Source organism: Barbus barbus (assembly GCF_936440315.1).
Source record: "Barbus barbus genome assembly, chromosome: 27".
Lineage (NCBI taxonomy): Eukaryota > Metazoa > Chordata > Actinopteri > Cypriniformes > Cyprinidae > Barbus > Barbus barbus.
Genome location: NC_136755.1, coordinates 12,443,594 through 12,469,779, shown reverse-complemented (window position 1 = coordinate 12,469,779; position 26,186 = coordinate 12,443,594). Strand labels below are relative to the sequence as shown.

The window sequence follows — 26,186 nt, the reverse complement described above, 5'->3', positions numbered from 1 at the left end:
GAATTTTCAGCATCAATACTCCAGTCTTTAGTGTCACATGATCCTTCAGAAATCATTCCAATATGCTTATTTGCTGCATACAGCAGGAAACATTTCAAACATTATACGTTTTTCCAGGATTCTCTGATAAATAGAAAGTTTAAAAGAACAGCATTTATTTGAAACTGAAATCTTTTGTGACATTATAAATGTCTTTACCATCACTGCTGATTCATTTAATGCATCCTTAATTAATAAAATTATTCATTTAAAAGAAAAAAAAGAAAAATCTTTCTGATCCCAAATTTTGAATAGTAGTGTATCTAGATTGACTCCAAATTAATGCAGAATCTTAAATATGAACTTTTCCTATCTTTTTCTATTTTACATTTTTCAAAATCTTAAAAACTGATTTCCATATGAAACAAACGATCCCAGATTTTCAATGTGGTCTTATTCTTGAACTAATTCCTTGCTCAGCACTGACCTGTGGTTGCGGTTTTTGATGTTAAAGAAGAGGAAGGCTCCTCCCATGAGCATGCCCAGGATAGTGATGGTAGACAGGATACTGTAGAGGGGGACATTTATTTGCCGGCGCTGCAGACGCACAAACGTCCGATCCTTTGGAGGTTCAACACCTACAAGAGTCATGTTGGTTCACAGTCAGTTAGTCTCAGAGTCACCTCTAAGAACGTCACCTCTGAGAAAGCTTTCGACATCTCCTAGGAAGATGCTCCTGTGTAATTTAAATGGAATTTTAAAATGCCATACCAACTAGAGAGAGAATTGATGGGGTTATCTAGTCACTAATGTGACATATTAGCTCTATTTCTACACAAGGTTACATAATAATGTTTGTGGACAGGCTTAAAAACGGTGGAGGTGATTGTGATGTAAAATGCGATTAGATCATACATCATAATGAGAAGGACAGACGAGCACTTAAACCAAATGAGTCACCAAAAAGAGTCAAGAGTTGTTTGCGTGACTTGCGTGAACAAACTCGATGTCTTGACAACCTGGGTGTTTTCAAGTACTTATGTGAAGATTTACTGCTATTAGCTCAAAAGCAAATGGTTCTTTTTTCCCCACTTAACCCTATAAAAGCCTACTGTGCCACATTTAATATGCACATTTGGACTTTAAATTAACAATTTATTTAGTCATTTAGTCATTTAGCAGACGCTTTTATCCAAAGCGACTTACAAATGAGGACATAAGAAGTAATCAAAGCCAACAAAAGAGGAACAACGTGCAAGCGCTACTACAAGTCTTGGTTAGCCTAACGCAGTACAGATAATTATTATTATTCATTTTATTTTTATTTTTTTTTTAAATAAAAAGACATAGATAAAATAAAATTAGAATAGAGAGTGCTAGAGTTAGAGGGTCAAGTAAAGATGGAACAGATGAGTTTTTAGCCGTTTCTTGAAGATGGGTAAGGATTCGGCTACTCGGATTGAGTTGGGCAGGTCATTCCACCAGATGGGAACAGTTAATGAAAAAGTCAGTGAAAGTGTTTTTGAGTGTCTTTGGGATGGTACAATAATGCGTCGTTCACTTGAAGAACGCACGCTTCTAGAGGGCATATAAGTCTGAAGTAATGAATTGTGACGTGCGTGACGTGCGTTCTTTTCGGCTCATTAAAGATTAATCTTGCAGCGGCATTTTGGATTAATTGTAGAGGTTTAATAGAATTGGCTGGAAGACCTGCCAAGGGAGCATTGCAATAGTCAAGTCTGGACAGAACAAGAGCCTGAACAAGGAGTTGTGTTGCATGTTCCGAGAGAAAGGGCTTGATCTTCTTAATATTGTATAATGCAAATCTGCAGGACCGGGCAGTTTTAGCAATGTGGTCTGAGAAATTCAGCTTATCATCAATCACAACTCCAAGGTTTCTGGCTGTTTTTGAAGGAGTTATGGTAGATGAGCCTAACTGGAAGGTGAGATTGTGATGAAGCGATGGGTTAGCCTTAACTACAAGCAGTTCTGTCTTAGCTAGGTTGAGTTGAAGGTGATGGTCCATCATCCAGCAAGAAATGTCTGTTAGACACACTGAGATGCGAGCAGCTATCGTCGGATCATCAGGATGGAATGAGAGGTAGAGTTGAGTGTCATCAGCATAGCAGTGATATGAAAAGCCATGTTTCTGAATGACAGAACCTAGTGATGCCATGTAGACAGAAAATAGAATTGGTCCAAGAACTGAGCCCTGAGGCACCCCAGTAGCTAGATGTTGCGACTTGGATACCTCACCTCTCCAAGATACTTTGAAGGACCTATCAGAGAGGTAAGACTCAAACCACTGGAGTGCGGTTCCTGAGATGCCCTTTCTCAATAGGGTTGACAAGAGGATCTGATGGTTGACTGTATCAAAAGCAGCAGACAGATCCAGCAAGATAAGTAATGAAGATTTGGAAGCCGCTCTTGCAAGTCTTAGGGCTTCAACAACAGAAAGCAAGGCAGTTTCGGTCGAATGTCCACTTCTGAAGCCAGATTGGTTACTGTCCAGGAGGTTGTTCTGTGTGAGAAAGACAGAGACTTGGTTGAACACAACTCGTTCAAGTGTTTTTGCAATGAAAGGAAGAAGGGAAATCGGTCTATAGTTCCCTAAAAGAGTTGGGTTAAGAGTGGGTTTTTTTAAGAAGTGGAGTTATACGAGCCTGTTTAAATGCTGAGAGAAAAATTCCAGTGTGAAGGGATGTATTAACGATGTGAGTGAGTGCAGGTAGAACTGCAGGAGAAATGGCTTGAAGGAGATGAGATGGAATAGGATCAAGCGGACAGGTAGTAGGATGACTGGAAAGGATGAGTTTAGAGACCTCTGCCTCAGAGAGTGGAGAGAAGGATGTGAACGAGTGTATGTTTGCTGGTAAGATATGTTTGATAGATTGTGGTGTGGAAAATTGTGCAGTGAGGTTTGTAATTTTATTAATGAAGAATGTGGCAAAGTCGTCAGCTGTTAGAGATGATGAAGGAGGAGGAGGAGGAGGACAAAGGAGGGAGGAAAATGTTTTAAAGTACATGCGAGAGTTAGGCGAATTGTTAATTTTGTCATGATAGTATGTCCTTTTAGCAGTGGAAACATTAGCAGAGAAGTCAGAGAGGAGTGATCGATATAAATTAAGGTCAGAAGGATTACGTGATTTGCGCCATACCCTTTCAGCAGCCCTGAGTTTAGAACGATGTTTTTGGAGGACATCAGATAGCCAAGGGGCAGAAGGGGTGGTACGGGCTGGCTTGGAAGATAAGGGGCAGAAAGTATTTAAACAAGACTTCAGAGTGGAACAGAAAGTATCAGTAACACTGTTAGCATCAAGAGAGGATAATTGTTTAGGGGGAGGAAGTGAAGATGAAACCATAACAGATAGCCGGGAGGGTGAGAGTGAACGCAAGTTACGTCGAAAAGTGACATATGGAGGGGTATGTGATGTGTCAGGAATCATGTTGAGGTTAGGAGTGAGGAGGAAGTGATCCGAGGCGTGTAGTGGAGTAACCAGCACATGATCAGTGGAGCAGTGTCGTGTGTAAATAAGGTCCAGTTGGTTGCCTGATTTGTGAGTAGCCGTAGTTAGCACTCTCTTGAGATCAAAAGACGCAAGCAGAGTGTGGAAGTCTGCAGCCTTAGGTTTATCTAGGTGGATGTTGAAGTCTCCAAGTAAGACAAAGGGAGTACCATCCTCAGGAAAGGTTGAGAGCAATAAATCTAATTCTTCCACAAAGTTACCTAGTAATCCTGGAGGACGATAAACAACTACAAAATGGATTTTTAGAGGGTAGGTAATAGTAACCGAATATGATTCAAAAGAGCTGTTGATACTCAGAGATGGTAAAGGAGTACATTTCCAATTATTAGAGATGAGCAGACCAGTACCTCCACCTCTTCCAGTCAAATGGGGGGTGTGGCAAAAGGAGAAATTATTGGAGAGTGCTGCAGGTGTAACATTGTCTTCTGGTTTGATCTAGGTCTCTGTCAGGGCCATGAGGTTTAACCTTGAATGACTAGTAATGGAAGTAATGAAATCAGCTTTGTTGACAGCAGACTGACAATTCCAGAGACCAATAGAAAAAGAAAGTAATGTATTAGCAGACATAGGCAAAGTGCGCAGGTTGATAGGATTGCGCTGTCTACAGTGTGTGATGTGTGGCTTGCGAGTGGTAGTGATAGCATTGATCTGGAAACACCTAGTAAGAATAGGTTATATAAACCAAAACAGAAGTAGTAGGAATAATGTAGGATAATTAAAAGTCAATACTTGTGTCCTCTGCCGGTGGAGTTGTACGGTAGAGTCGATGGTCTTTACACTCTTCGGTCTTCACACTAGGAGGGCTTTACACAAGGGCTGCCGCGGTATAATAACCTTTTTTATACCCCTCTAACAAATCACTACTACAATTCAGCTGAACCCACTTTCCTGTTTATCACTAAAAATGGCCAAGCAACCAAACGCGATTTCAGCAAGGCTCAACACAGTAAACAAAATAAGCGTTTCCTAGCAACAGCAACTGCGCTAAACACTAATGAGACAAGTAAATACACTTACAAGCTGTTTTTAACTTCCGCTGATAGACTGCTTCTCTTAAAGGCTATTTCTTTACACTGTCTTCTTCTGGTGCTTGAACCCACTTTCCTGTTTATCACAAAAAATGGCCAAGCAAGTGCACACACTGACAAGATACGCGATACAGTATGAGACCAAACGCGATTCTATTCCTGGGGGTGCACATCATAGAGGATCTCACCTGGACCACCAACACCATGTCACTCTCCAAAAAGGCACAACAGCGCCTACACTTTCTCCGCCGGCTGAAAAGAGCAATATAATCAAAACATTGCTGAAAAACCTGGCTCCTGCATCAGCCACACCACACGCATGCGTTGTGGTACTCTCGTGAATGTGCATTGAAGACTGACACAGAAGAGAAGAATTAGTTCAATAAAGTCATTATTTTTGTTTTCTTTGTGCACAAAAAGTGTTCTTGTATCTTCATAAAATTAAGGTTTAACCACTGATGTCACATGGACTATTTTAACAATGTCCTTACTACCTTTCTGGGTCTTGAATGTGTCAGTTGCATTGCTGTCTATGCAGGGTCAGAAAGCTCTTGGATTTCATCAAAAATATCTTAATTTGTTTTCCGAAGATGAACAAATTTCTTATGGGTGAATTTTCTGAATGACAGAATTTTCATTTTTGGTTGAATTATCCCTTTAAGGTAGCAAAAGGCCTTTTATTATCATTAATAAAAGATAATACAGCTTGCACAGCTGTATTCAGGCACAGCTGGCTGAATGGTGTGGCACTAACAATCTGTCCGTCAATGTGGAGAAGACAAAGGAGGTTGTGATGGACTTGAAGAAACTCCGTTGACCACCCCCCACTGACCATCGACAGCTCGACTGTGGAGAGAGTCAGCAGCACTAAATTCCTGGGGGTGCACATCACAGAGGATCTCACCTGGACCACCAACATCATGTCACTCTCCATCCTCACCACATTCTACAGGAGCACCATTGAGAGTGTGCTGACCAGCTGCATCACTGTCTGGTACGGGAACTGCAGTGCTGCTGACCGCAAGACCCTCCAGCGGACAGTGAACACAGCTGCAAAGATCATCGGTGCCCCTCTCCCCTCCATCCTGGACATTTTCCTTACACGATGCTCCAGCAAAACCAACAGCATAGTGAAGGACTCCACCCATCCCTCCCACAGTCTCTTCCAGCTCCTACCATCAGGAAGACGGTACCGGAGCATCAGAGCCCACTCCGCCAGACTGCTCAACAGCTTTTTCCCCCAGGCTGTGAGAGCCCTGAACTCAAATCACCCCGCCCCCCTCTGAATCCCCATGCAAACCTCTACCTCCTGAAACATGGACCACCCCCCATCCCAACACCCCCCCCCCCCCCCCAACCCCCAACCTTACCACACCAAAGAAAAAACTGTATGGAACTTTTTTTTGTGCAATTCGAAGTGTGCTACACAGGTGAGTGGGCCTGTACAAACCACCTGTAGTAACACACTCTCCTCTATGTGCACTAGACACTTTACACACACTGCTGCATGTACACAATCCCACAAAAGACTCCGCAATATATGTATGTTTTACATGCTCATGCACTACAAATCATCCTGCACTGTTCCCCAACCAGCTGCTTGACTCAAAATGTCTCTCTTTGCACATGTACAGTATTTGCGAAGCATTCGTATAGTTTGTATTTTTTATCCTTTATTCTTTTAGTTTGTATAGGGTAAATATTTATATATAGTATACTTATAGTTAAAATCTGTCAGTAGGTTAGTTGTGTATAGGTTTAAAGTGTTTTTTACTTCATTGTTGTATGTCTGTATTTATGTAGCACCGTGGTCCTGCGAGGCACGACATTTCGTTCCACTGTATGTCCCCACATGTAGTGGAATGACAATAAAGCTCAACTTGACTTGACTTATAAAAACATCCTCCTTCAGACTGTGGTACATATTTCTTTTTGCTGTGAAATTTATTTTTAATATTTAATATATTTTTATAAAGTAAATGTAAGAATAGCTTTTATATTGTTAGTAATATGCCAAGATAAACACTTGCTGAATGGAAGCAAGTTGGGACTAGATTTTCTAAAGAACTGTGTATAGAAAATCATGCTAAAACGTGAGTATCAAATATAATTCAACAGGCTTTTGCGGAACACTTGTACAGTCATCATCAAATTGCATTAGATTATATGTTTTGCCATAATTTTGCTCAAATCGAGTGTTATTTTCTCCTTGGGTTTGAGCTCGGTATTCTCTATTTGACTATTTGAGCCATAATGTATCAAAAACGATACTCAAAAAAGCAAATATGCATTTATTTTTAGATTTTAGGTTCAATAATCTGTTCTATTTAAAAAAAAATTCCTGACTATTATTTCATATATCAGGCTTTACAGCAAGTATGCCAAATGATTCCCTCAGATCCTCTTAACAAGTTCCATTTAAGACAATACAATGTTTTATTTCTTGTCCACAACTGTTTTCCACAGAGACATTTTGAAAAGAAAATAAATATCCATATATGTAAAAAACAAACAAAAGACTGTCAATGTGAGTAAACAGAAAAATAACTCTTGAATTATTCAGATGACCACACATTGAACAGTGAGTACACAACATTGGCAGGCGTGTGAACCTTCTGTCTCAGTCAAACGCGGACCTGCAAACACACACAAATGGGGCTTTTCCTACCTTGGAACCTCATGGTGTTGTTGATAAGGTCCAGGACATCTGCAATGGCGTTGTACTCGCCCACCTTCACCTCTTGACCCTCTGTGAAAGACAGCAAGAACAAGAGGACAGCAGTGATAAGAGCAGTGTGTTCAAAGCCGGCTAGTTCTGCAGTGTGTCCACTGCAGAACTAGTCCAACATATGTCACAAAATGCTCAGGGCGATGTTGACCTAAAAAAGTATGTAAATTGCAACCTTATGCATTTGCACATCAATTAAAAGGCACCTGATTAGCAAATCTGCAAAAACAATGATTTGAGAGAAACACAGTCTCATGACATCTAACTCAGAAAAACAGCTTTACTTTATTCAGAAGACATAACAGCTTCACCAACAAGGACAGTCAGTACATTTTTCCATAGTTTTTGTTTTGACAAAAATGTCCTTTAAATCTAGCCAATATTTAGTCTTGTTATATTTATTCATTTTAGCCAATTTTACTATGAATTGACAAGAATAACATTGAACTGGGTATTAAAGATTAAAACAGGATGGTTAGGTGAAATTTAAGGTTACGTAACCACACATGCAATAAAATAAAGCTTAGTGTCAATAACCTCCCAGCAGAACATGACTTACTCTCAGAGGCCAAATACAAAGCAAGTCAATTTCAAAAGCCATCTTAAAACTCAATATTTCTCCCTGGTGTGCGCTTCACAACTGCTTGTGTATTGACTGTCGCACTCACAGGGAAGAAAACTGAGAGCACAGGAAATAAGATATTTATCACTTGGCTCCTGGAAATACATGTGTTTCCAAGACTGCTAATGCTAAACATTTACCATATGAATATGAATTGGGATCTTGGGACCCACATTCTGCTCATTGCAATTCATCCGATGGTTTCAGGTTTTCCCATTTAACTGCTGTGGGTTCAACCAGGCCAAACTTTAATGTCAATAACAATTTAAACAGTACATGGTGGTACCGAACTAGATTTGGTTTTGTGCTCTCAATGGTCTTGCTGTGTCAGGAGAATCATTGACGGTGAATAATCAGCGCTGTCCATGTACATGTTTTTGCTGTAGAGAACATCATCTTTCAGGTACTTTGACCATGAGATTAATGGGACACTACAAAGACCAAAAGCATGTTAACTAATAGACAGTGTTCAGTTACTAGTTGTCAACTGTAATTACTTAAAAAGCGTTATATGTTGGTCAGGGTTAAGTCTTTGTTAAGCTGAAATATGCTACATAACTTTTGCCCAGATTTTTGCCCCAATTTACAGTCTGGCATTGACAATCCTAGTTTATAAATGTCTTATCTAGGCTGCAGATTTTGACAGAATCATGTAGTGTAGATTCAGACTATAATTCCATCTAGGATTTCAAACATATTGATATTCTAAGCCAATTTTAGAACGCATATTGCTTTCGTTTGTCATGCATCTCATAGCCATCAGGCACATGTTTTGTGTGAGTGTGTTGTGTTTGGAACAACTTGAAAGTCTGGTAGTGCACTGCTGATAACAGAGTCTCCTTTCTTTTTTTCATAATTTTTCCATGACTGCCATTCACCTTCATATTGACAGACAGTTCAATCACCCTTCAGCCAAACAGCTCTCCAATCCTGTGGCCTGCTCACAAATACAGTCTGAAGAGGTGATGCAACACACTATGGGGGGAAGCCTCTGCGCTGAAGCAGATAAGACTGAAGAGGGTGGGGAACGCTAGCCTGCGGCTGCTGTGGGGTGCGAGTGTCACAACTCTCGGGAAGCACGGAACACGGAAGTCAGGAGACGAGGAATTCACTAAGCGAGAGTCTTTAATATCCAGAAGATCACAGATCACAGGCAGGGAAGACAATTCAAGGACCGACAAACACTAACTGAACAGACTGGGGCTTTTAAAGACAGGATAACGAGGGAACTAAGGAGACACAACTGGGATCAAATTAACAATTAACATGAGGGAAAAACTGAGTCACAGAACACATGGGGAGCAAAACACAACAAAAACAGGTCCATGATCCTGACATGTCGCCCCCCCTCCCGGAAGGTGCGTCCTCGCACCGTTGGAACACCCAAAGGGGAGGGGTGGGCGGCAGACAGAGACCAAGGCGGTGACGAAGGAGGGAGGAGCCAGGGAAGAGACAGGAGGGACCCGGAGCAGGAGGCGCACAGCTGGACCCAGGCCACAGCCATGAAGATGGCCCACGGTGGAACCGACGGAGAGAGGAGCCATGGCCGCCGACTCCAGGGGGCCGACCATCGGCGGAGAAGGTGGTGGAGGAGCCCGAGGCGGAGACGGAGAGCCAATGAGCCAGGGGGATGCCGAGGATCCGGGGGACAGGGTGGAGCCGAGGGCTCTGGCGACCGAGGCGGAGACCCGGAGATCCGCGGCGGAGCCGGAGCGACTGAGGACCCAGGTGGAGCTGAGGGTGAGCGGGGGGGCTGCCAGACGACAGCGGTGGAGGAGGCAGGAGTGGGTGGGAGGGTGGTTATTTTCGAGGAGCGGGCACAAGAGGGCATTTTCGAGGAGCGGGCACTGGAGAACACTTTCGAGGAGCAGGCACTGGAGGATCGGACGCCCCCTCTCTGTCCAGCAGTCCCAAATCTATCCTCAGCCGCGGTGCATGGGGCGGAGCTCCACTCCGCGCTCACATCGTCCACGGCTTGCTCCCCCGTGATGGGCACTGACGCCGACTCTTGCATCTGGTCTGACGGGTTGGGCTCAACTTCCGGGGCGATCATCCGCTCAGTTGCTCGGCTTCGCGCTGGCTCGCACATCGCGGCGGGAAATGGCTCTCCGTCATAGGTGGGCTCGGGCTGATGCTCCACACCGCGGGGAGATGGTGGGCTGGGCTCTGGGTCTGGAGTGGATCTGGCGAGATCATCCTCAGGGGACACTGTGAGGGGCGATCCGTTTCTCGCCAGAGTCCACTCCACAAAGGCGGCGAAATCCTCTCGTGGACCATCATCGGACGACAGCGTTCTGCACGCGGTGTTCAGGCTTCAGAGGGAAAAACTGGGTCACAGAACACATGGGGAGCAAAACACAACAAAAACAGGTCCATGATCCTGACAGCGAGGGGGGAATCCCTGCTCCGAAATTAAATCCTGCCCTCAGGAAACACACACACACACTGGATTAATCACATCAGTGGGCCGAGCAGGGGAATTCTCTGACCCCATTAAGCTACAGGACGGCACCGACGCTGCCGCTGAGCATGCCAGCTATCTACATGATGTATGGCACAATCGTCATGCTGAGATATTTGTCGCACATACTCTACGAAATGACACTATCACAGAGTGAGATGTTCATGTAAAACGGAGGATGATCAACTTTGGCTGAAGGACCTATATTTGATCCAGCATTTCCTATAAATGGCTTGTTAACCATGAAATATGACCATCTAATGGACTTACCTTGAAACTGGGTGAATTTTATGGTTCCCATGCGTTCCCCATTCCTGAACATCACCTGACCCTGCAGAAACACACAAAGAAGAACCTTCACAAGAGCTGCTTATCACGTGTAAATGGACAGTTTGCAGAAGTCTCGATTGCACAGTTGAGATGATTTATTAATCACAATCATTATTAATGATGGCACATAATCAAAGTTGGACAGAAATATCTTACAAAGATCGATTTTCCATCTTGTTGCCATATCCTTCACTCTTGGCACAGCAACAAATTGGGAGTGTATAGTTTGAAGTCTGGCACAGGGCTTGTTTTTTAAGCCATTTATTAGATTAAAGATCTGTAAATTGATTGCGTTCTTGAGGCAAACATAATTAATTGCAGCACAATTGATTTGTTAAATTAAAGGAGCACACAGAGGTCTGAGAGGTTGTCAGGTTCTGCCAGCTGAGGAGGACTGGGATGCTTTACTGAACTGATAAAATAAAATAAAACAAAATACAATAAAATAAAATAATACAATTAAAAAATAAATGAAATAAGATAATGCAATGAAAAATAAAATAAAAAATTAAATCATAAAATAACGTTGCAGTTCTGAATATTATTTATCAAATATTTCAAAATAAAAAATCCTGTATTAGTATCATAAATCTGAAAATTTTAAGTAAATGGGTAAATTCTACATAATATTTATCAGATATTTCAACATAAAACATCTTGTATCAAGATCATAAAATTGAGAATTTAGGTAAATTTCTTCTTACTTCAGCAAGCACTACTAATAAAAGCCTTAGAAAGAAGTATCACAATGGTGAAGGAAAGTTCCCTTTCAGTCAGTCAGTCCTGCAAGTCCACTTCAGTGATTCAGTTCGCCCGGCGCCCTCTCAAGTTCGAAGGACGCGATACAGCCGGTCACTCTAGCCGAGATGAGGTTAGGGTTTTACAGCCCTTACTTCATCGTATCCAAGAAAGGCGGTGGGTTACGACCAATCTTGGACCTGCGCGTTTGCCTCCCCGGACATATCCCATTGCCAGCTGTTTTACTCCCTGTCCACGGGGACACTCTGCACAGACGTGCTGTCATACAGCTGGCCTCGGGGCCTACGCAAATATGCGTTTCCCCCAGTAAGCCTTCTCGCACAGACACTATGCAAAGTCAGGGAGGACGAGGAGCAGGTCCTCTTGGTGGCGCCATACTGGCCCAATTGGACTTGGTTCCCCGAACTGATGCTCCTCGCGACAGCCCCTCCTTGGCAAATTCCTCTGAGGAGGGATCTCCTTTCTCAGAGTCAGGGCACCCTCTGGCACCCGCGTCCAGACTTGTGGAACCCTGGACGGGACCCGGAGGTTCTAGATGGGCTACCTCCAGCTGTAGTAAACACCATCACTTCAGCTAGAGCCCATCTACAAGACACGCTTACAGGCTGAAGTGGAACCTGTTCGCCGATTGGTGCTCTTCTCGCCGGGAAGACCCCCGTAGATGCCCGATCAGGGTCGTGCTCTCTTTCCTGCAAGATGGGTTGGAGTCAAGGCTGTCTCCCTTCACCCTCAAAGTGTATGTTGCCACTACTGCCGCACATCACGATGCAGAAGACGGTAAGTCTGTGGGGAAGCACGACTTGGTCATTAGGTTCCTCAGAGGGGCGAGGAGGTTAAGTCCTTCGCGCCCTCATCTGGTACCCTCTTAGGATCTCCCCTCGATCCTAACGGCCTTGAAGGAGAAGCCTTTCGAGCTTCTGCAGTCAGCAGAGCTTAAGACAGTGCTCCTCATTGCATTGGCCTTGGTCAAGAGGGTAGGGGACCTGCAGGCATTTTCGGTCGATAATTCGTGCTCTCATGGTAACTCTCATGTTGTCCTGCGACCCCTGCCTGGATATGTGCCCAAAGGTCCCACCACACCCTTTAGGGATCAGATGGTGAACTTGCAAGCGCTGCCCCGGGAGGAGGGAGACCCAGCCATTGCTCTGCTATGTCCCATCCGCGCCTTGCGCGTTTACGTGGACCGCACACAGAGCTTCAGGACCAGCTCTTTGTCAGCTTCGGAGGACAGCAGAAGGAAAAGGCTGTCTCCAAACAAAGACTTGCCCCCTGGATAGTGGAGGCTATAGTCTTGGCATACCAGGCCCGGTGCTTACCGTGCCCCCTCGGAGTAAGAGCACACTCTACGAGAGGCGTTGCTTCTTCTTGGGCATTGGCGCGGGGTGCCTCGATAGCAGACATATGTAGAGCTGCCGGCTGGGTGACACCTAACAGGTTTGCGAGATTCTATAATCTCCATATAGAGCCCGTGTCCTTCCGTGTACTCGTCTCAGGTGGCCAGTAACACCGGACCCGCTCAGTGTCGATCACGCTTGCTGCGCCATTACCCTCTAAGGACCGGATACGTGCGCTTTTACTGCTTCTCAGTTGAAGTTCCTCCCGCACCCTCGGCAGTCAGGCGTGGCGGAGCGCAAGACGCCAGGTCCAGCGCTCGTGTGTTTGCCCAAGGTCAGCCCTTGTGCTGGGCTAGGTGCCCGTGTGTAGTGATTCCCCTTCGGGTGATCCCACATGTGTATTCTTCCACGGTACGGCTCCCCTCACGGTGAGCCCATGTCTTTCCCTGGCAGAGACCTTCTGCCATCTCTGCTGTGTATTGATCTCACCCCAGGCTGGCTGAGTCTACCTCAAAGACTTCCATATGTAGTACTGCACTTGGCCAGTCCATATGTGTAATCACCACACGGTACCTCCTTTATGCAGGATGTGGCTTCCGTAGCGTTCCCCTACTTGGGTACACTTTCCCAGTGTTATCCATACTCACTGTACAGAACAGCAGTGGCTCTCATCTCTGCCTAAGCCCTGTCCTATCTTCCGTCCCAACTGGTGTGGGGGGACTTGTGGGCTTCCATTTTCATAGGGATCCCATTTACGTCAGTCACTATGACGTAATGTCTTCTCAATGAGGCTAAAATTTATATTAACTGCACCGATTCAGTTAGAACCTGGAGGTACTTGCTTGCTTTGCTAAGGGAATCCCTTTTGTCGTCGTTGCAGTTGCTGATTGGTTGAGAGTTCAGTAGTCGTTGAAGTGACGTGATCGCCATCTCTTTGACCATCAGTCTTGATTACTTGACCCAAATTTGACGGTCTCCTTCCTGAATTGGAATTATCAATAAGTGTTCTTTTGTCTCAAGGTTGTAAGCTGTTCTGTGAAAGAGGCTTGCTGGTTAGTTTGCTTGCTTCAGACTAGTTGGAGCTAGGAATCTGATTTACGGCGTCCTGTTTCCTTGGGCCTCTCTGGAATTCCAGCTCCTCATGTTCCAATGTTCTGATCGCATCTTAAATTTGTCTGATTCAGTCTCTGATATTCTACAGTATGTAACCCTCGTTCCCTGAAGGAGGAAATGGAGACATTACATCCCATCGCCACAGTTGCTGTACCACCGCTGTACGGCCGGGGAACACAGTCTCGGCTCCTCAGCGAAAAACTGATGTGCATTTGCACGCACGCCAACTGTCATTGGCTTGTTTTGTTAACAATTAAAGGTGATTGGGCTCTCGGGCAAGATCCCATTTATGTCAGTCACTAAGACGTAACGTCTCCGTTCCCTCCTTCAGGGAACGAGGGTTACAGATGTAACCGAGACGTTATAGGTTCAACTGAAAATAACAACGGTCCAGGAAATATAAAAAGGCTACTGAGAACTTGCACGTTCCTTCTTGGGCCCTTGAGAGATCATCACAGCAATAAGAGCACTGTAAGAAATTTTGGATTAAATACATCTTCCAAAGGGGAAGAAGCCAGTTAATGTTAAGTAAATAAAAAAATAATAAATCATATCACCCAGGTACAAAACATAATCATTAACAGAGGAATTTCCTGCAAAATCATGAATTCAAATATGTTGTATCAGATGTTGCAGGTTAATCATGGATATCTGATCAAAGCGCAGACAAGTATATAGCATTTTTACATAAATAGTTTTTAAAAGCTCCATCACTGGATCAAAATATTATCTAGTTTGCTCATTATGTCTTAAAAAAAAAGAAAATGTGTAAATGTGGTTTGCTGTCTGTCTGCCCCTGAAGCTGCCTAATGAACCATTTAAAAGGATTTCGGATCACTCGGCCCAATAAAATAACAGGTGAGAGGCATACTGCATTATCATGCCAATAATTAGAAGCCCATTAAAACCATGGGAGGCAACTCAGAAGCGATCGTATCTCTAAAAACGGCTATCTTTGAAGTGTAGAGCAGACTCCGGTCCCAGTGCAATATGATTCTTTGTTTAGCTGCTCTGACGTGGGTGCGCTGTATAAATGCTCTGCAGTATTCTTTGTCAAATGAAATTTACTGACTCTAAAGCCCCACCTGTGGAAATTTACTTATCCTTCATAGTTTCCAAGACATAATTTTGATTTAAATGCTGAGCAGGATGTCATTTTTGTAACACTGTAGAGACAGCAAGGAGAAACGTCAGTCATATTTTGTTGTTCAAGACCATCGCTTTCATTATTCATTTTGCAAAACATCTCCTTTTGTGTTTGATGGAAGAAAGAAAGATAAACTGTCACTTTAAGACTCAAACGGTAGTTGGAGAGTTTTTCTAAATAAATGAAGTCTTCACTCTTTCTCGGTTTCTTTTTTTAGACTGGTTTCATAACATTAGAATAGCTGAAAATAGATTGTGCAGGTGTGGGCTGATGGGCCAAACATGTTGATGGCACCTTTTATCAGTGTGTGTGAGTGTGAGTCTGTGCAGAGGTGTGGACAGGCCGGACAGGAGACCTTATGGAGGTCACACAGGTGTGCAAGGCACCCTCAGGCCTGTAAAAGGGGTTGTGTGTTGAGGTGATGAAGGTGATAGAAGCGAATGATGATGTTTCTCTCGAACCAACCAAACAGCCACTCATAGCAGCTAGTTTTGTCCTGAAATACAGTAGCCCCTCACTGCAGAACAAAGATCCAGGGGGCGTGGTTGGATCCACATCTAGGGGGTGGAGATGGGTAGGTTTAGGGATCAGGGGGTGGAGACGGTAGGTTTAGGTATATGTAAGGTGGGAGGAGTTGGATCTGGATCCAACCTCGACCCCTGGATCTTGTGTTCTGCAGTGAGGACCATCTCCTGAAATATCTCACACATATTCAGTGATATCAACTGTCTACTGATGATGCAATGACTCCATGCATGCAGATATATATATATTAGGGCCGGGACTTTAACGCGTTAATTTAGATTAATTAATTACACAAAAATAACGCGTTAAAATTTTTTAACGCATTTTAAATCGCACTTATTTTTGCACCGCGGAACGTTTCTCACTGGATGAGTTTCGGCGGACCGATTATACTGGAGCACCAACTAGCGTTCAGACAAAAACAAACCACAGTGAACATGGACATGGACATAGAAGCTGATGAGACCGCTTTGGTTGGCCCTGTGGATGGGAAATGTAAAAATCCATATGAAAAAACTTACTTCTCACTGTTCTCAGGTCAAATATTTATATGCGATTAAAATGCGATTAATTTCGATTAATTAATTACAAAGCCTCTAATTAATTAGATTATTTTTTTTTATCGAGTCCCGGCCCTAATATATATATATATATACAGATGTTGACTACTAGTCCAAATAGTCCACATCTGCAGTGCAATAGTCTATTTTCAACTTTGCTAATATTATAATATGAATGATGTTTTAGAATACATGTTTGTATGCTTAAATTTAAGCAGTCCAAGTACACGGAGTAACTGGAAAAGTTAGAAAAGAAAGTGGTAAAACTGCCAAGAAACATGTTTAAGTTACAAAAACTGGAACATAATAAAAATTGTATATGGAATCGAGTAGGTGAAAGGATGGCTGCTCTTAGTGTGACACCAACTGTCAAATGCGGAGGAGGAAGCGTGATGGTCTCTGGCTCTTTTGCTGGATCCACAGTCTGTGATTTACACAGTAAGTGTCACCCTGAACCAAAAAGACTAGCACAGCATTTTGAACTAGACACAAACGTGAAAGCAATGCTATACCTACTGTACAAGTGCAACACATTTTTGGGAACTTTGCAAATGCAGAGAACAGCTTTACAAACAATATTTTCATCGGCTGTTACATCTGCAAAAAGAGGCTTTGGTTTAGAAATTTAGATTACATTTTGATTTCCCTATTTCTCCAGTTGAGTATTTTTTGTATGCTTAAATGTAAGTACATTAAACTGTGTAAATTTCAATAAAAAAAATGTACAAATTAGGTTTTCAACACTTTTGACCAGTAGTGTTTCTTGATTCTCATCAGAATCCTTATACTCATGATCCTTATACAAGAAAAGAATATGAAATCTGATGCTTAAATTATCATTCATATGTTTGAGGTTGGTAAGGTGTTATTGAAAGACATCTTGTGTTTATTAAGGCTCCATTTATGTGATCAAAAATGCAGTTACATACATTATTACAATTTAGGATGTCTTCTATTTTAATATACTTTAAAATTTAATTAATTTCTGTAATTCTAAAGCTGAATTTTCAGCAGCCATTACTCCAGTCTTCAGTGTTGCATAATCCTTCAGAAATTATTCTAATATGCAGTTCTGCTGCTCAAGAATATTTTAAGTTCTTTAAAAATACATATACTATTGACCCCAAACGTTTGATTGGAAAAGTATGATTGCTTCTACAGTGTACCATCAAGAAAGTTGTACTAACCCTCTCTTAACCAAATAAAAGCAGCACAGCACCACTCTTCACTCAAAATGATCCACAGAGACTTCTCTAAAATAATGTTTTACTTCCTGAGGCATGCTGGCACTCAATCGATAGCTCTTCTCTGAGGACTCAAAGTCTGATGGAGAAGCTAGAACAGCCCGTTCTGTTGGACAAAGACCCAGCCATTGGTATGAGACAAACCTGATCCTTGTGGGACCACTAAATCTGTTGTAGTCAGATTGCAATCTAGTTTTATGGGACTATGTTCAGGATGATTTCATTTCATTTCATTTCATTTATTTATTCTCTTTTCATGGTAATGCAACACAAAATGCCACAACAATCCAACAACACAACAAAAATAACAGGAGTAGGATGAAGAAAAAAAAATCTTATAAACTCCTACCCCATTCTTATATTAAGAAAGTTACAAATTAGATGATTCTCTGCAATCATTGAGCTTTGATAGGAAGAAGTCCCATTTTAAATCCAAATCTGAGATCATGAATATTAGGTAGTGATGCATGATATTAAAATGCTGAAAATTATTGTCATGTTATGGAGGATAACCAATAAATATACAACACAAAACTCTATTTTGTCTAAATAAATTTAAAATAAATCACAACAAAATAAAAAACAAACATTTCAAATAAGTGAATTTTGGCAACACAACACACATATAAAAATGGATATTTATTTTGAGTAGGGTTAGTCTGTTTAATTGCTCCTAACATTAAAAACTGTAATCACGTATATATTCTCACATAAATAAATAAGCAAACAAAATATTTTTGTTATAAATTATATGTTATTATTATTTTGTAATGAGTAATCATAGTTACAGGTAACATGATCATATAGCTACTGTAAAGATAGGATGTAGGTAAAAGACTTTAGCATAGCTAGGCTACTTCAGGAATTACAAAAAAAAAAGCCATGTTAATCACGTTAATTTGTTTTTGACATGTTAAACAGCAAATAATAACAGAAATTATTTATTAACAGAGTAATTTTTTTCAGCCTTAAAGATTTGCTAAAGATTGCGTTTAACAGTATTATGAAATAATTAGTGTTTTTAAAGGATTCACTTTAAGTGAAAGTTAGATGACAGCACAAGTAATTTAAATGTAAAAATAGTGGAAATTATCAATTAAATATACAATACTGACTGATATCAATAAATTAATTCTGTAATGTTTTACCAGAAACCATTACTGTACTGATATATCGTCCCTATTTCTATAGAGAGGGAAAATAATTACCGCATGCTCTTGTTTGCCTTTCTGCTCATATTTCCACTGGTCTTCCAGCAATATTTTCCTTTTTTATGTGTGTTTGTTTTTCCTTCCTCTCCATTAAGCTTCGACGCTGAGGTCTCGCGGCACATGCATTGTTTGTTAGCAGCCTGGGCAAATATAAAACATACTCTGCTACACATGAGAGATAACTGCTGGATAAAAGATGGAGGGCTGGAGGACATACTGTACTAAACCCAAAATCCCCATTAACCCCTATTCATTTCCCAAACCAACAGCATTTACTGCAATATCGAAACTCCTTCCGTTTTTGTTAAGAGAGATAGTTCGGTTCAGCTTCAGCGCGTTTCTTTAGATTTGCTGACTTGCCTTCTTTTTGCGCTCTGTGATTCTCACTTTGGCAGCCTGCAGCAGTGTGTTCTCATAAGCAAACACATTTAGTGATGTCTGCAGACGGGACACTCCCTGCATACCAACTATCTGCCTACCTCTTATCTGGCTCTTATTCTGTCAGCTACATTGCATGTTTAGCATTACTAGCCTCCAATCCCAAGATGCATTCTCAAATGTCTGCCCTCCCTCAGCGTCTCGCAGGCAATTTGTAGCAATAAAAGTAGCCCTCTTTTGACTTTGAAATCACAAAATGGCCTTTACAACTTTTCAGCTTTAGGAAACGTCACTTGACGGCTCAATCTAAAATGAAATCGTGAAGGCCACAGTATCTTTTGCAGTTACAGAATTGTAAACAGGTTGACCAGATACTGTATTTGGCCCAAAGAAGAGCTGTAGATCATCTGGTAATACAAACTTACCGTCACTCCGAAGAAGTTGGTTTCATTCATCACGTCCAGAACCATTTTTCCCACCTCGCGGTCATCCACCGTGAAGTTGTGGTACATGTCGTGACTCTCCTTGTGTCTGAGGAGCTCCATGACGCGCGTGAGGGTCTTCGCAATCACCCAGATGCCATCGTAGGCAAAGCCGTGGAACTTGCTGGCCTCCACTCCTTTCTGCTCACGCTCGCGGTTGTACTCCCTCTCGTACTCCTGCGGCGTCTAAAAATGAGAAATATTTGAAACATGTTCTAAAAAATCTGATATTTGTGTTCATGTTGGTTTCAAACATTTTTAATACCATTCATAGTTTTCTACTTAACATTGATTTTAATTACAAAAATTACAGTTGGTTTAACTTTCAGGTAAAAGTCTCTTATTCTCATTAAGGCTGCCTTTATTTAATCAATAATATGGTAAAAATAGTTGTATTGTGAAATACTATTAAAATTTAAATTCATCTATCTATCTATCTATCTATCTATCTATCTATCTATCTATCTATCTATCTATCTATCTATCTATCTATCTATCTATCTATCTATATTAAAAAGTAATTTATTCCTGTGATAAAAAGCTGAATTTTCAGCAGCCATTACTCCAGTCCTTCATAAATTGCATAAATTACACACTCCAGTCCTTCATAAATCATTCTAATAAGCAGATTTGCTGCTCAAGAAACATTTCTTCTTATTATTGAATTAAAATAGAATTTTAAAATTAAATTGAATAAAGAAGCAGTGTAATTATCAAATTATGAAAATGTACATTTTAATTTTTTTTTAAAATGATCATAATTATGGTCATGAATATCATTACATATGGTAAAACAGCTAGACTAATGCCAAATCAGTAATAACCAACATAAACCATTTTAACAGGGAAAACTGAGAAATGCTCTTTTGAAAAGAGAATCTATTGAAACTGAAATTCAGTAGGAGAAACTGCAATGCATCATTTTTTCCTATTCCACATGGTGGATTTTTTGTCAGAAATCAGAAATGTCATTCATAACTCCTGAGATCCCACTGCATTGCAGACACTCACTCTTCCTGATATTCCTTTAATCTGTTTGGCACTTAGAGGCTCAAAATCCACGCTGATGTAGCCCTCCATGGCTGTCAGAAGCTTCTTAGTGGTGCAGTTTGTGGAATTCGCCTGTTCCCACCAGTTCCCCTGGTACCATCCTGGGATGATCCACTGGTACTTACTGCCATACATGTTCAGGTTGTAGGCCTGGAGCACACACACCAGATCAGAAAATCAACACACATCTCATTTCAACCAAAGAAAAAATATATCGACAACAGTCCTTTCAATGCTGACAGAGCTAAATGTTTTTGAGGTACATGTACAGCATGTTAAATAAATGTAAAGGCCATTCACAGTCTGAACCATGATTTGAGACATGAAGCCAGCTAACTTACACAGCAGAAGACTTTAGCAGCCAGATTCTCATCAAACTGACCGATGATGATCCGAACATCATTATCCTATAGAGATGGGCAGAGAACAAAATAAAACAGGTATTTAATGGCTAAAGACATTTAAATAAAACGGTAACATTTTAGTATAGGGAGGACCAATTCTCACTATTACCTAGATGCTTATTAGCATGCCTGTTATTAACATATTGGCTGTTTCCTACCCAACTGGACTGGACTGGACTATCGTAATGCACTGCTAGGTGGTTGTCCTGCATCTTCAATAAACAAGCTACAGCTAGTCCAAAATGCAGCGGCTAGAGTCCTTAGCAGGTCAAGAAAATGTGACCATATTACCCCAATTTTACAGTCTCTGCACTGGCTACCTATTAAGATCTGTATCTGTTACAAAATATTATTACTTGCCTATAAGGCCTTAAATGGTTTAGCTCCTGCGTACCTAACTTGTCTTCTGCCACGCTACAATGCAACCCGCTCCCTAAGGTCGCAAAACTCTGGACTTTTGGTAGTACCTAGGATAGCAAAGTCCACTAAAGGAGGTAGAGCTTTTTCACATTTGGCTCCCAAACTCTGGAATAGCCTTCCTGATAACGTTTGGGGTTCAGACACACTCTCTCTGTTTAAATCTAGATTAAAGACACATCTCTTTAGCCAAGCACTCACATAATGCATCTTATAATCTTGTACTGCAGTTATATCTGATCAAATGCACATTATTATTATTCTTTAGCTTGGGTTGAACAAATAATTTTTGCTTAGATGGAACAGCAGCTGCGCTAATTATGTCTCTATTTGTTTCTCTGTTTCTGCCACGGGATTAACATCCCTAGGAATTACAGAAGCTTCAGTCTGGATCCAACCCTTAAATGATCTGAGATGACCAAACACCTGAGAAGAGATGATGCCAACCCCTCGGGGAACCTCAGAGGATGCAAACGCTCAGACAACATACAGAATTACCAAATTTTGCCATAAGTTAAATATATTAAGTTTCTGCAATATATAAATATATTGTGGAAACTTAATTTCCTGTAGAGCTGCTTTGCACCGATTTGTATGTTAAAAAGCGCTATACAAATAAGCTTGAACTTGAACTTCAATACCTACCAACGTAATATAACAACGTTAATAACTTAACAACGTCCTTAAACTATTAATAAACAGCAAATTAGGGGTTTATTAAGGCATAGTTAATGGTTAGTTCCTTCCAGGAACTCGAGCTGCGTCGAAACGCTAGGGGAACGTTCTCAGCGTGACCTCGCTCTGAACCACGTGTGTAATCTGTCCAATGGAAGGGCGAGACGTCATAGACGGGTGACGTCACCGACGGGGAAGCATAAAAGCATGTTCGGTGGAACCGGCGTTTGCTTTTTGTCATTCAGCAACCGCCTCTCTGTCTGTGTGTACTGTCATTTCATGTTGTGAGACTTATTTAGTGTTGTTTGTCCCTTATAAGCACACTATAAGCTCCAGTGAAACATGTCTAAGAGTGCTCAGAAGTCTAAGCACTTGGGCGACAGCAGATCACATTTCAGACCGAGTGTTCCCCCTTGCAGATGCTACATCATTGCGTGGGATACTCACGGTCTGTGTGTGGTCTGCTTGGGAGCAAGTCACGCAGACTCGGCTCTCTTTCACGAAGGAACCTTCGCCAGCGTTCCCCGCGGTGTTGGTCCCGCTGTCGCCGAGGCGGAGCGGCGGCTGCACTCATGGGGTTCGCAGGTGGATCTGATAGACGGAATGGAGACGGGCCAGTCCCTATCTCCTTCCCCGCCTATCAGACCCAGTGGCCGCTCCCTGGGATCGGAAGCCCGCTCCGCGGTTTCTTCCCCCCAGGGAGATGGCTCGACGCTTCTCCTATCTTCCTCCGAGGAGGTTGATGTGGAGAGTGTCGATGAGGTTTCGCACCCTCAGTCGCCCCAGTATGAGGAGCTCGTGGATGTGGTTACTCGTGCGTTAAACATCAGCTGGCCCACCGAGAAACCGGCCTAACCGCAAAAAAGCAAATTAGATGAGAGATTTCTGCGTGTCAGGCCGCCACCTTTACGCCGGAGCCTGCCTTTTTTCCCCGATCTCCACACAGAGGCGTCGAGATCGTGGGCGAAACCCTTCTCGGCCTGTCTCTTTATCCCCGCCTCTGGTAACTACGGTAATGTGGCGGGGTTGAGTGAGCACGGTTATAGAGCGATGCCCCAGGTGGAACAGACGCTTGCGAGCTATCTGTCCCCTCGCACGGCGTTGTCTCTAAAGGCTCCGACCTTGCCTACCAAGCTGCTGCGCACAACTTCAGCGCTGGTAGGCAAGGGGTACATGGCTGCAGGTCAGGCTGGTGCGTGTCTGCACACCATGGCGGTGTTACAGGCATACCAAGCCGACCTACTCAAGGAGCTAGATGAGGGAGAGGAGCTCAGGCCTGAGGATATTGCTGAGCTCCGTAAAACCACTGATTTGTCTCTCCGCGCCACCAAAGAGACCGCCTGCGTCATCAGTAGGTCTATGGCAGCACTGGTGGCTGTGGAGAGACACTTGTGGTTGACCCTATCCGACATACAAGAGAAGGATAGGGTCTTCCTAATGGACTCCCCGCTTGCGCCTTCTGGCCTGTTCGGCGACGCCGTCAATTCCGTCGTCGACAGGTACCGGGAGGCCCGTAAACAAGCTGCGGCGTTCCAGCGGTTTCTCCCTCGCCGATCTCTAGCTCGGAGGGCTACTGGGCGGGAACAGCACTCGCCGCGTGCCAGCTCCTCATACAGAGAGGCACAGAAACAGAGCGTTGCGACTCGCGCCCGCCCCCCTGCGGCGGGGCCGAGACAACAAACGCTCTGGGTCGGGATCACTAAGGCTAAGCGGAATCTGCGGACCGTACTTCAGTCTAAGAGGTCCTCGGCCAAGAAGTCCTGACGAACGTGGCCCAGGGCTTACGAGGGCAGGCCCCTCTGGGGACAAGCGGGTTACACCTCATTATACGGTGTCCGTCTCTCCCCAGTGCCCTCGGGAGACCAGTCTGCCATCCCTGCCAGAGTTCCAGGGCGCAGCTGGCTTCAGCGAGCGCTTTTCTCAGTCACTTCCGCCCGGAAACGTAGCGGGGCTGAGAAGCTCGCCACCCCTGCGGGGGTCTCTAGAGCTCCTGGTTCGGCCATCTCCTACCGGTCCTCCGCTTCAGGGCACCGAGCTAGCAGTTCTGAGTACACCAAAGGCCAGTCTCGAGAGACCGGTTCCCTTAGCAGACCATTTGGCAGCATGGAAACTACTGCCAAATGTATCTCAGTGGGTCCTGCACACTGTAGAAAAAGGCTATCGCATTCAGTTCGGAGCTCCGCCGCCGCCTTTCAACGGGGTGATTCTCACTCTGATGGGCCCCGAGCAGGCTCTGGTCATGGAACAGGAAATATACACTCTCTTGAGGAAGGAGGACATCAAGGTGGTCCCTCCTCACGAAAGAGAGTCCGGGTTCTACAGCCAGAACTTCATTGTTCCAAAGAAGGATGGAGGGTTGCGTCCCATTTTAGATCTGCGTCAGTTGAACCGCTCTGTCATGCGACTGAAGTTCAGGATGCTCACACTCAAACAGGTCGTGTCTCAGATCAAGTCCGAGGACTGGTTTGTCACGATAGATCTAAAAGACGCATACTTCCACGTCTCCATCCTTCCCTCTCACAGGAAGTTCCTGAGGTTTGCTTTTGGGGGCAAAGCATACCAATCTCGGGTCCTTCCTTTCGGCCTTGCACTCTCACCCCTCACTTTTACGAAGTGTGTGGATGCTGCTCTGGCTCCCTTGCGACTCCAGGGCATCCGCATACTCAACTATATCGACGATTGGTTGATCCTAGCTCAATCAGAGCAAGTGGCGATTTGACATCGAGATGACGTTCTCACGCACATGAATGTGCTGGGGTTGAGACTGAACGCCAAGAAAAGTGTGTTTTCTCCAGCTCAGAGAACCACTTATCTAGGCGTGGTGTGGGATTCGACCATGATGCAGGCACGCATGTCCCCTGCTCGGATCGAGTCGATCCTCACGTCAGTCAAGAGAGTGAAAGAAGGCCGGTCACTCACTGTCAAGCAGTTTCAAAGACTGCTGGGTCTGATGGCAGCTGCGTCCAACATGATACCTATTGGCCTGCTGTATATGAGATCCCTACAGTGGTGGCTCAAGACCAAGGGGTTCTCCCCAAGGGGAAACCCACTTCGTATGATCAAGGTCACGCGGCGATGCCTACGTGCCTTAGACATGTGGAGACAACCTTGGTTCTTGTCTCAGGGCCTGGTGTTGGGAGCTCCTTGTCGCCGCTTAATGCTAGCGACGGACGCATCCCTCACCGGTTGTGGAGCGGTCATGAGTTGCCACCCTGCCCGCGGTCGGTGGCGTGGTCGCCATCTCACATGGCATATCAACTGCCTGGAGATGCTGGCCATGTTTCGAGCACTCAAACACTTTCTCCCAGACCTAAGAGATCACCATGTGTTGGTGCGCAGCGACAACACAGCGGTGGTCTCTTACATCAACCACCAGGGAGTCTGCGATCGCACCCCTTGTACAAGCTGGCGCACCAGATCCTTGTGTGGTCCCAGGGCAGACTTTGCTCGATGAGAGCCGTCTACATTCCTGGGTATCTCAATATGGGAGCAGACATCCTGTCGAGGCAGGGGCCGAGGCCCAGGGAATGGATCCTTCACCCCGAGGTGGTGAAGCAGACATGGAGAGTGTTTGGCCAGGCTCAGGTGGACCTCTTTGCGACTCAGGAGACATTGCAATGTCTCCTCTGGTTCTCTCTGACTCATCCAGCTCCACTGGGGCTTTAATCTCTATCGCTTACGAGTCCTCTGGTCTCCCCTCGCCTCTGGGGGTCAAGGCTCACTCCACCCGAAGTATGGCGGCCTCCAAGGCCTTCCTGGCAGTTGTTCCTATGCAGGACATCTGCAACGCTGCGGGTTGGTACACACCCCTGACTTTCGTCAGGTTCTATGGCTTTGATTTGCGGGCCACTCCAGGCTTGTCCGTTCTCTCGCCCTCGTTGTGCTCCTGAGGAATACACACAGGGCAGGGACTTGGAAATCTGGTGGCGTGGGCATCTCGTTCCCCTAGCGTTTCGACTCAGTTTGAGTTCCTGGAAGGGAATGTCTCAGGTTACGTATGTAACCCTGGTTCCCGCTGCGTCTCGAGGCCATACTTCTGGCATCCCTGCGGGCGGTTGCTTCATTCCTAGAAGCAAACGCCAGTTCCACCGCACATGCTTTTATGCTTCCCGGTCGATGACATCACCCGCCTATGACGTCTCGCCCTTCCATTGGACAGATTACACACGTGGTTCAGAGCACGGCCACGCTGAAAGGTGTTCCCTTAGCATT

At 43.9% G+C, this 26,186-nt stretch overlaps 1 protein-coding gene across 1 annotated transcript in view; it reads right to left on the bottom strand.

Annotated features, from left to right (window-relative positions):
* Positions 1–26,186, bottom strand: part of LOC306847228 (gamma-aminobutyric acid type B receptor subunit 2-like) — a gene marked incomplete at both ends in the record, with an annotated part of 228,733 nt that overhangs the window by 60,328 nt on the left and 142,219 nt on the right. Inside the window, 6 exons of the mRNA XM_079381059.1 lie at positions 467–617; positions 7,203–7,283; positions 10,616–10,676; positions 19,372–19,614; positions 20,440–20,628; positions 20,820–20,885. Of these exons, the coding sequence (XP_079237185.1) occupies positions 467–617; positions 7,203–7,283; positions 10,616–10,676; positions 19,372–19,614; positions 20,440–20,628; positions 20,820–20,885 (791 nt within the window). The remainder of the gene's footprint in view (positions 1–466; positions 618–7,202; positions 7,284–10,615; positions 10,677–19,371; positions 19,615–20,439; positions 20,629–20,819; positions 20,886–26,186) is intronic.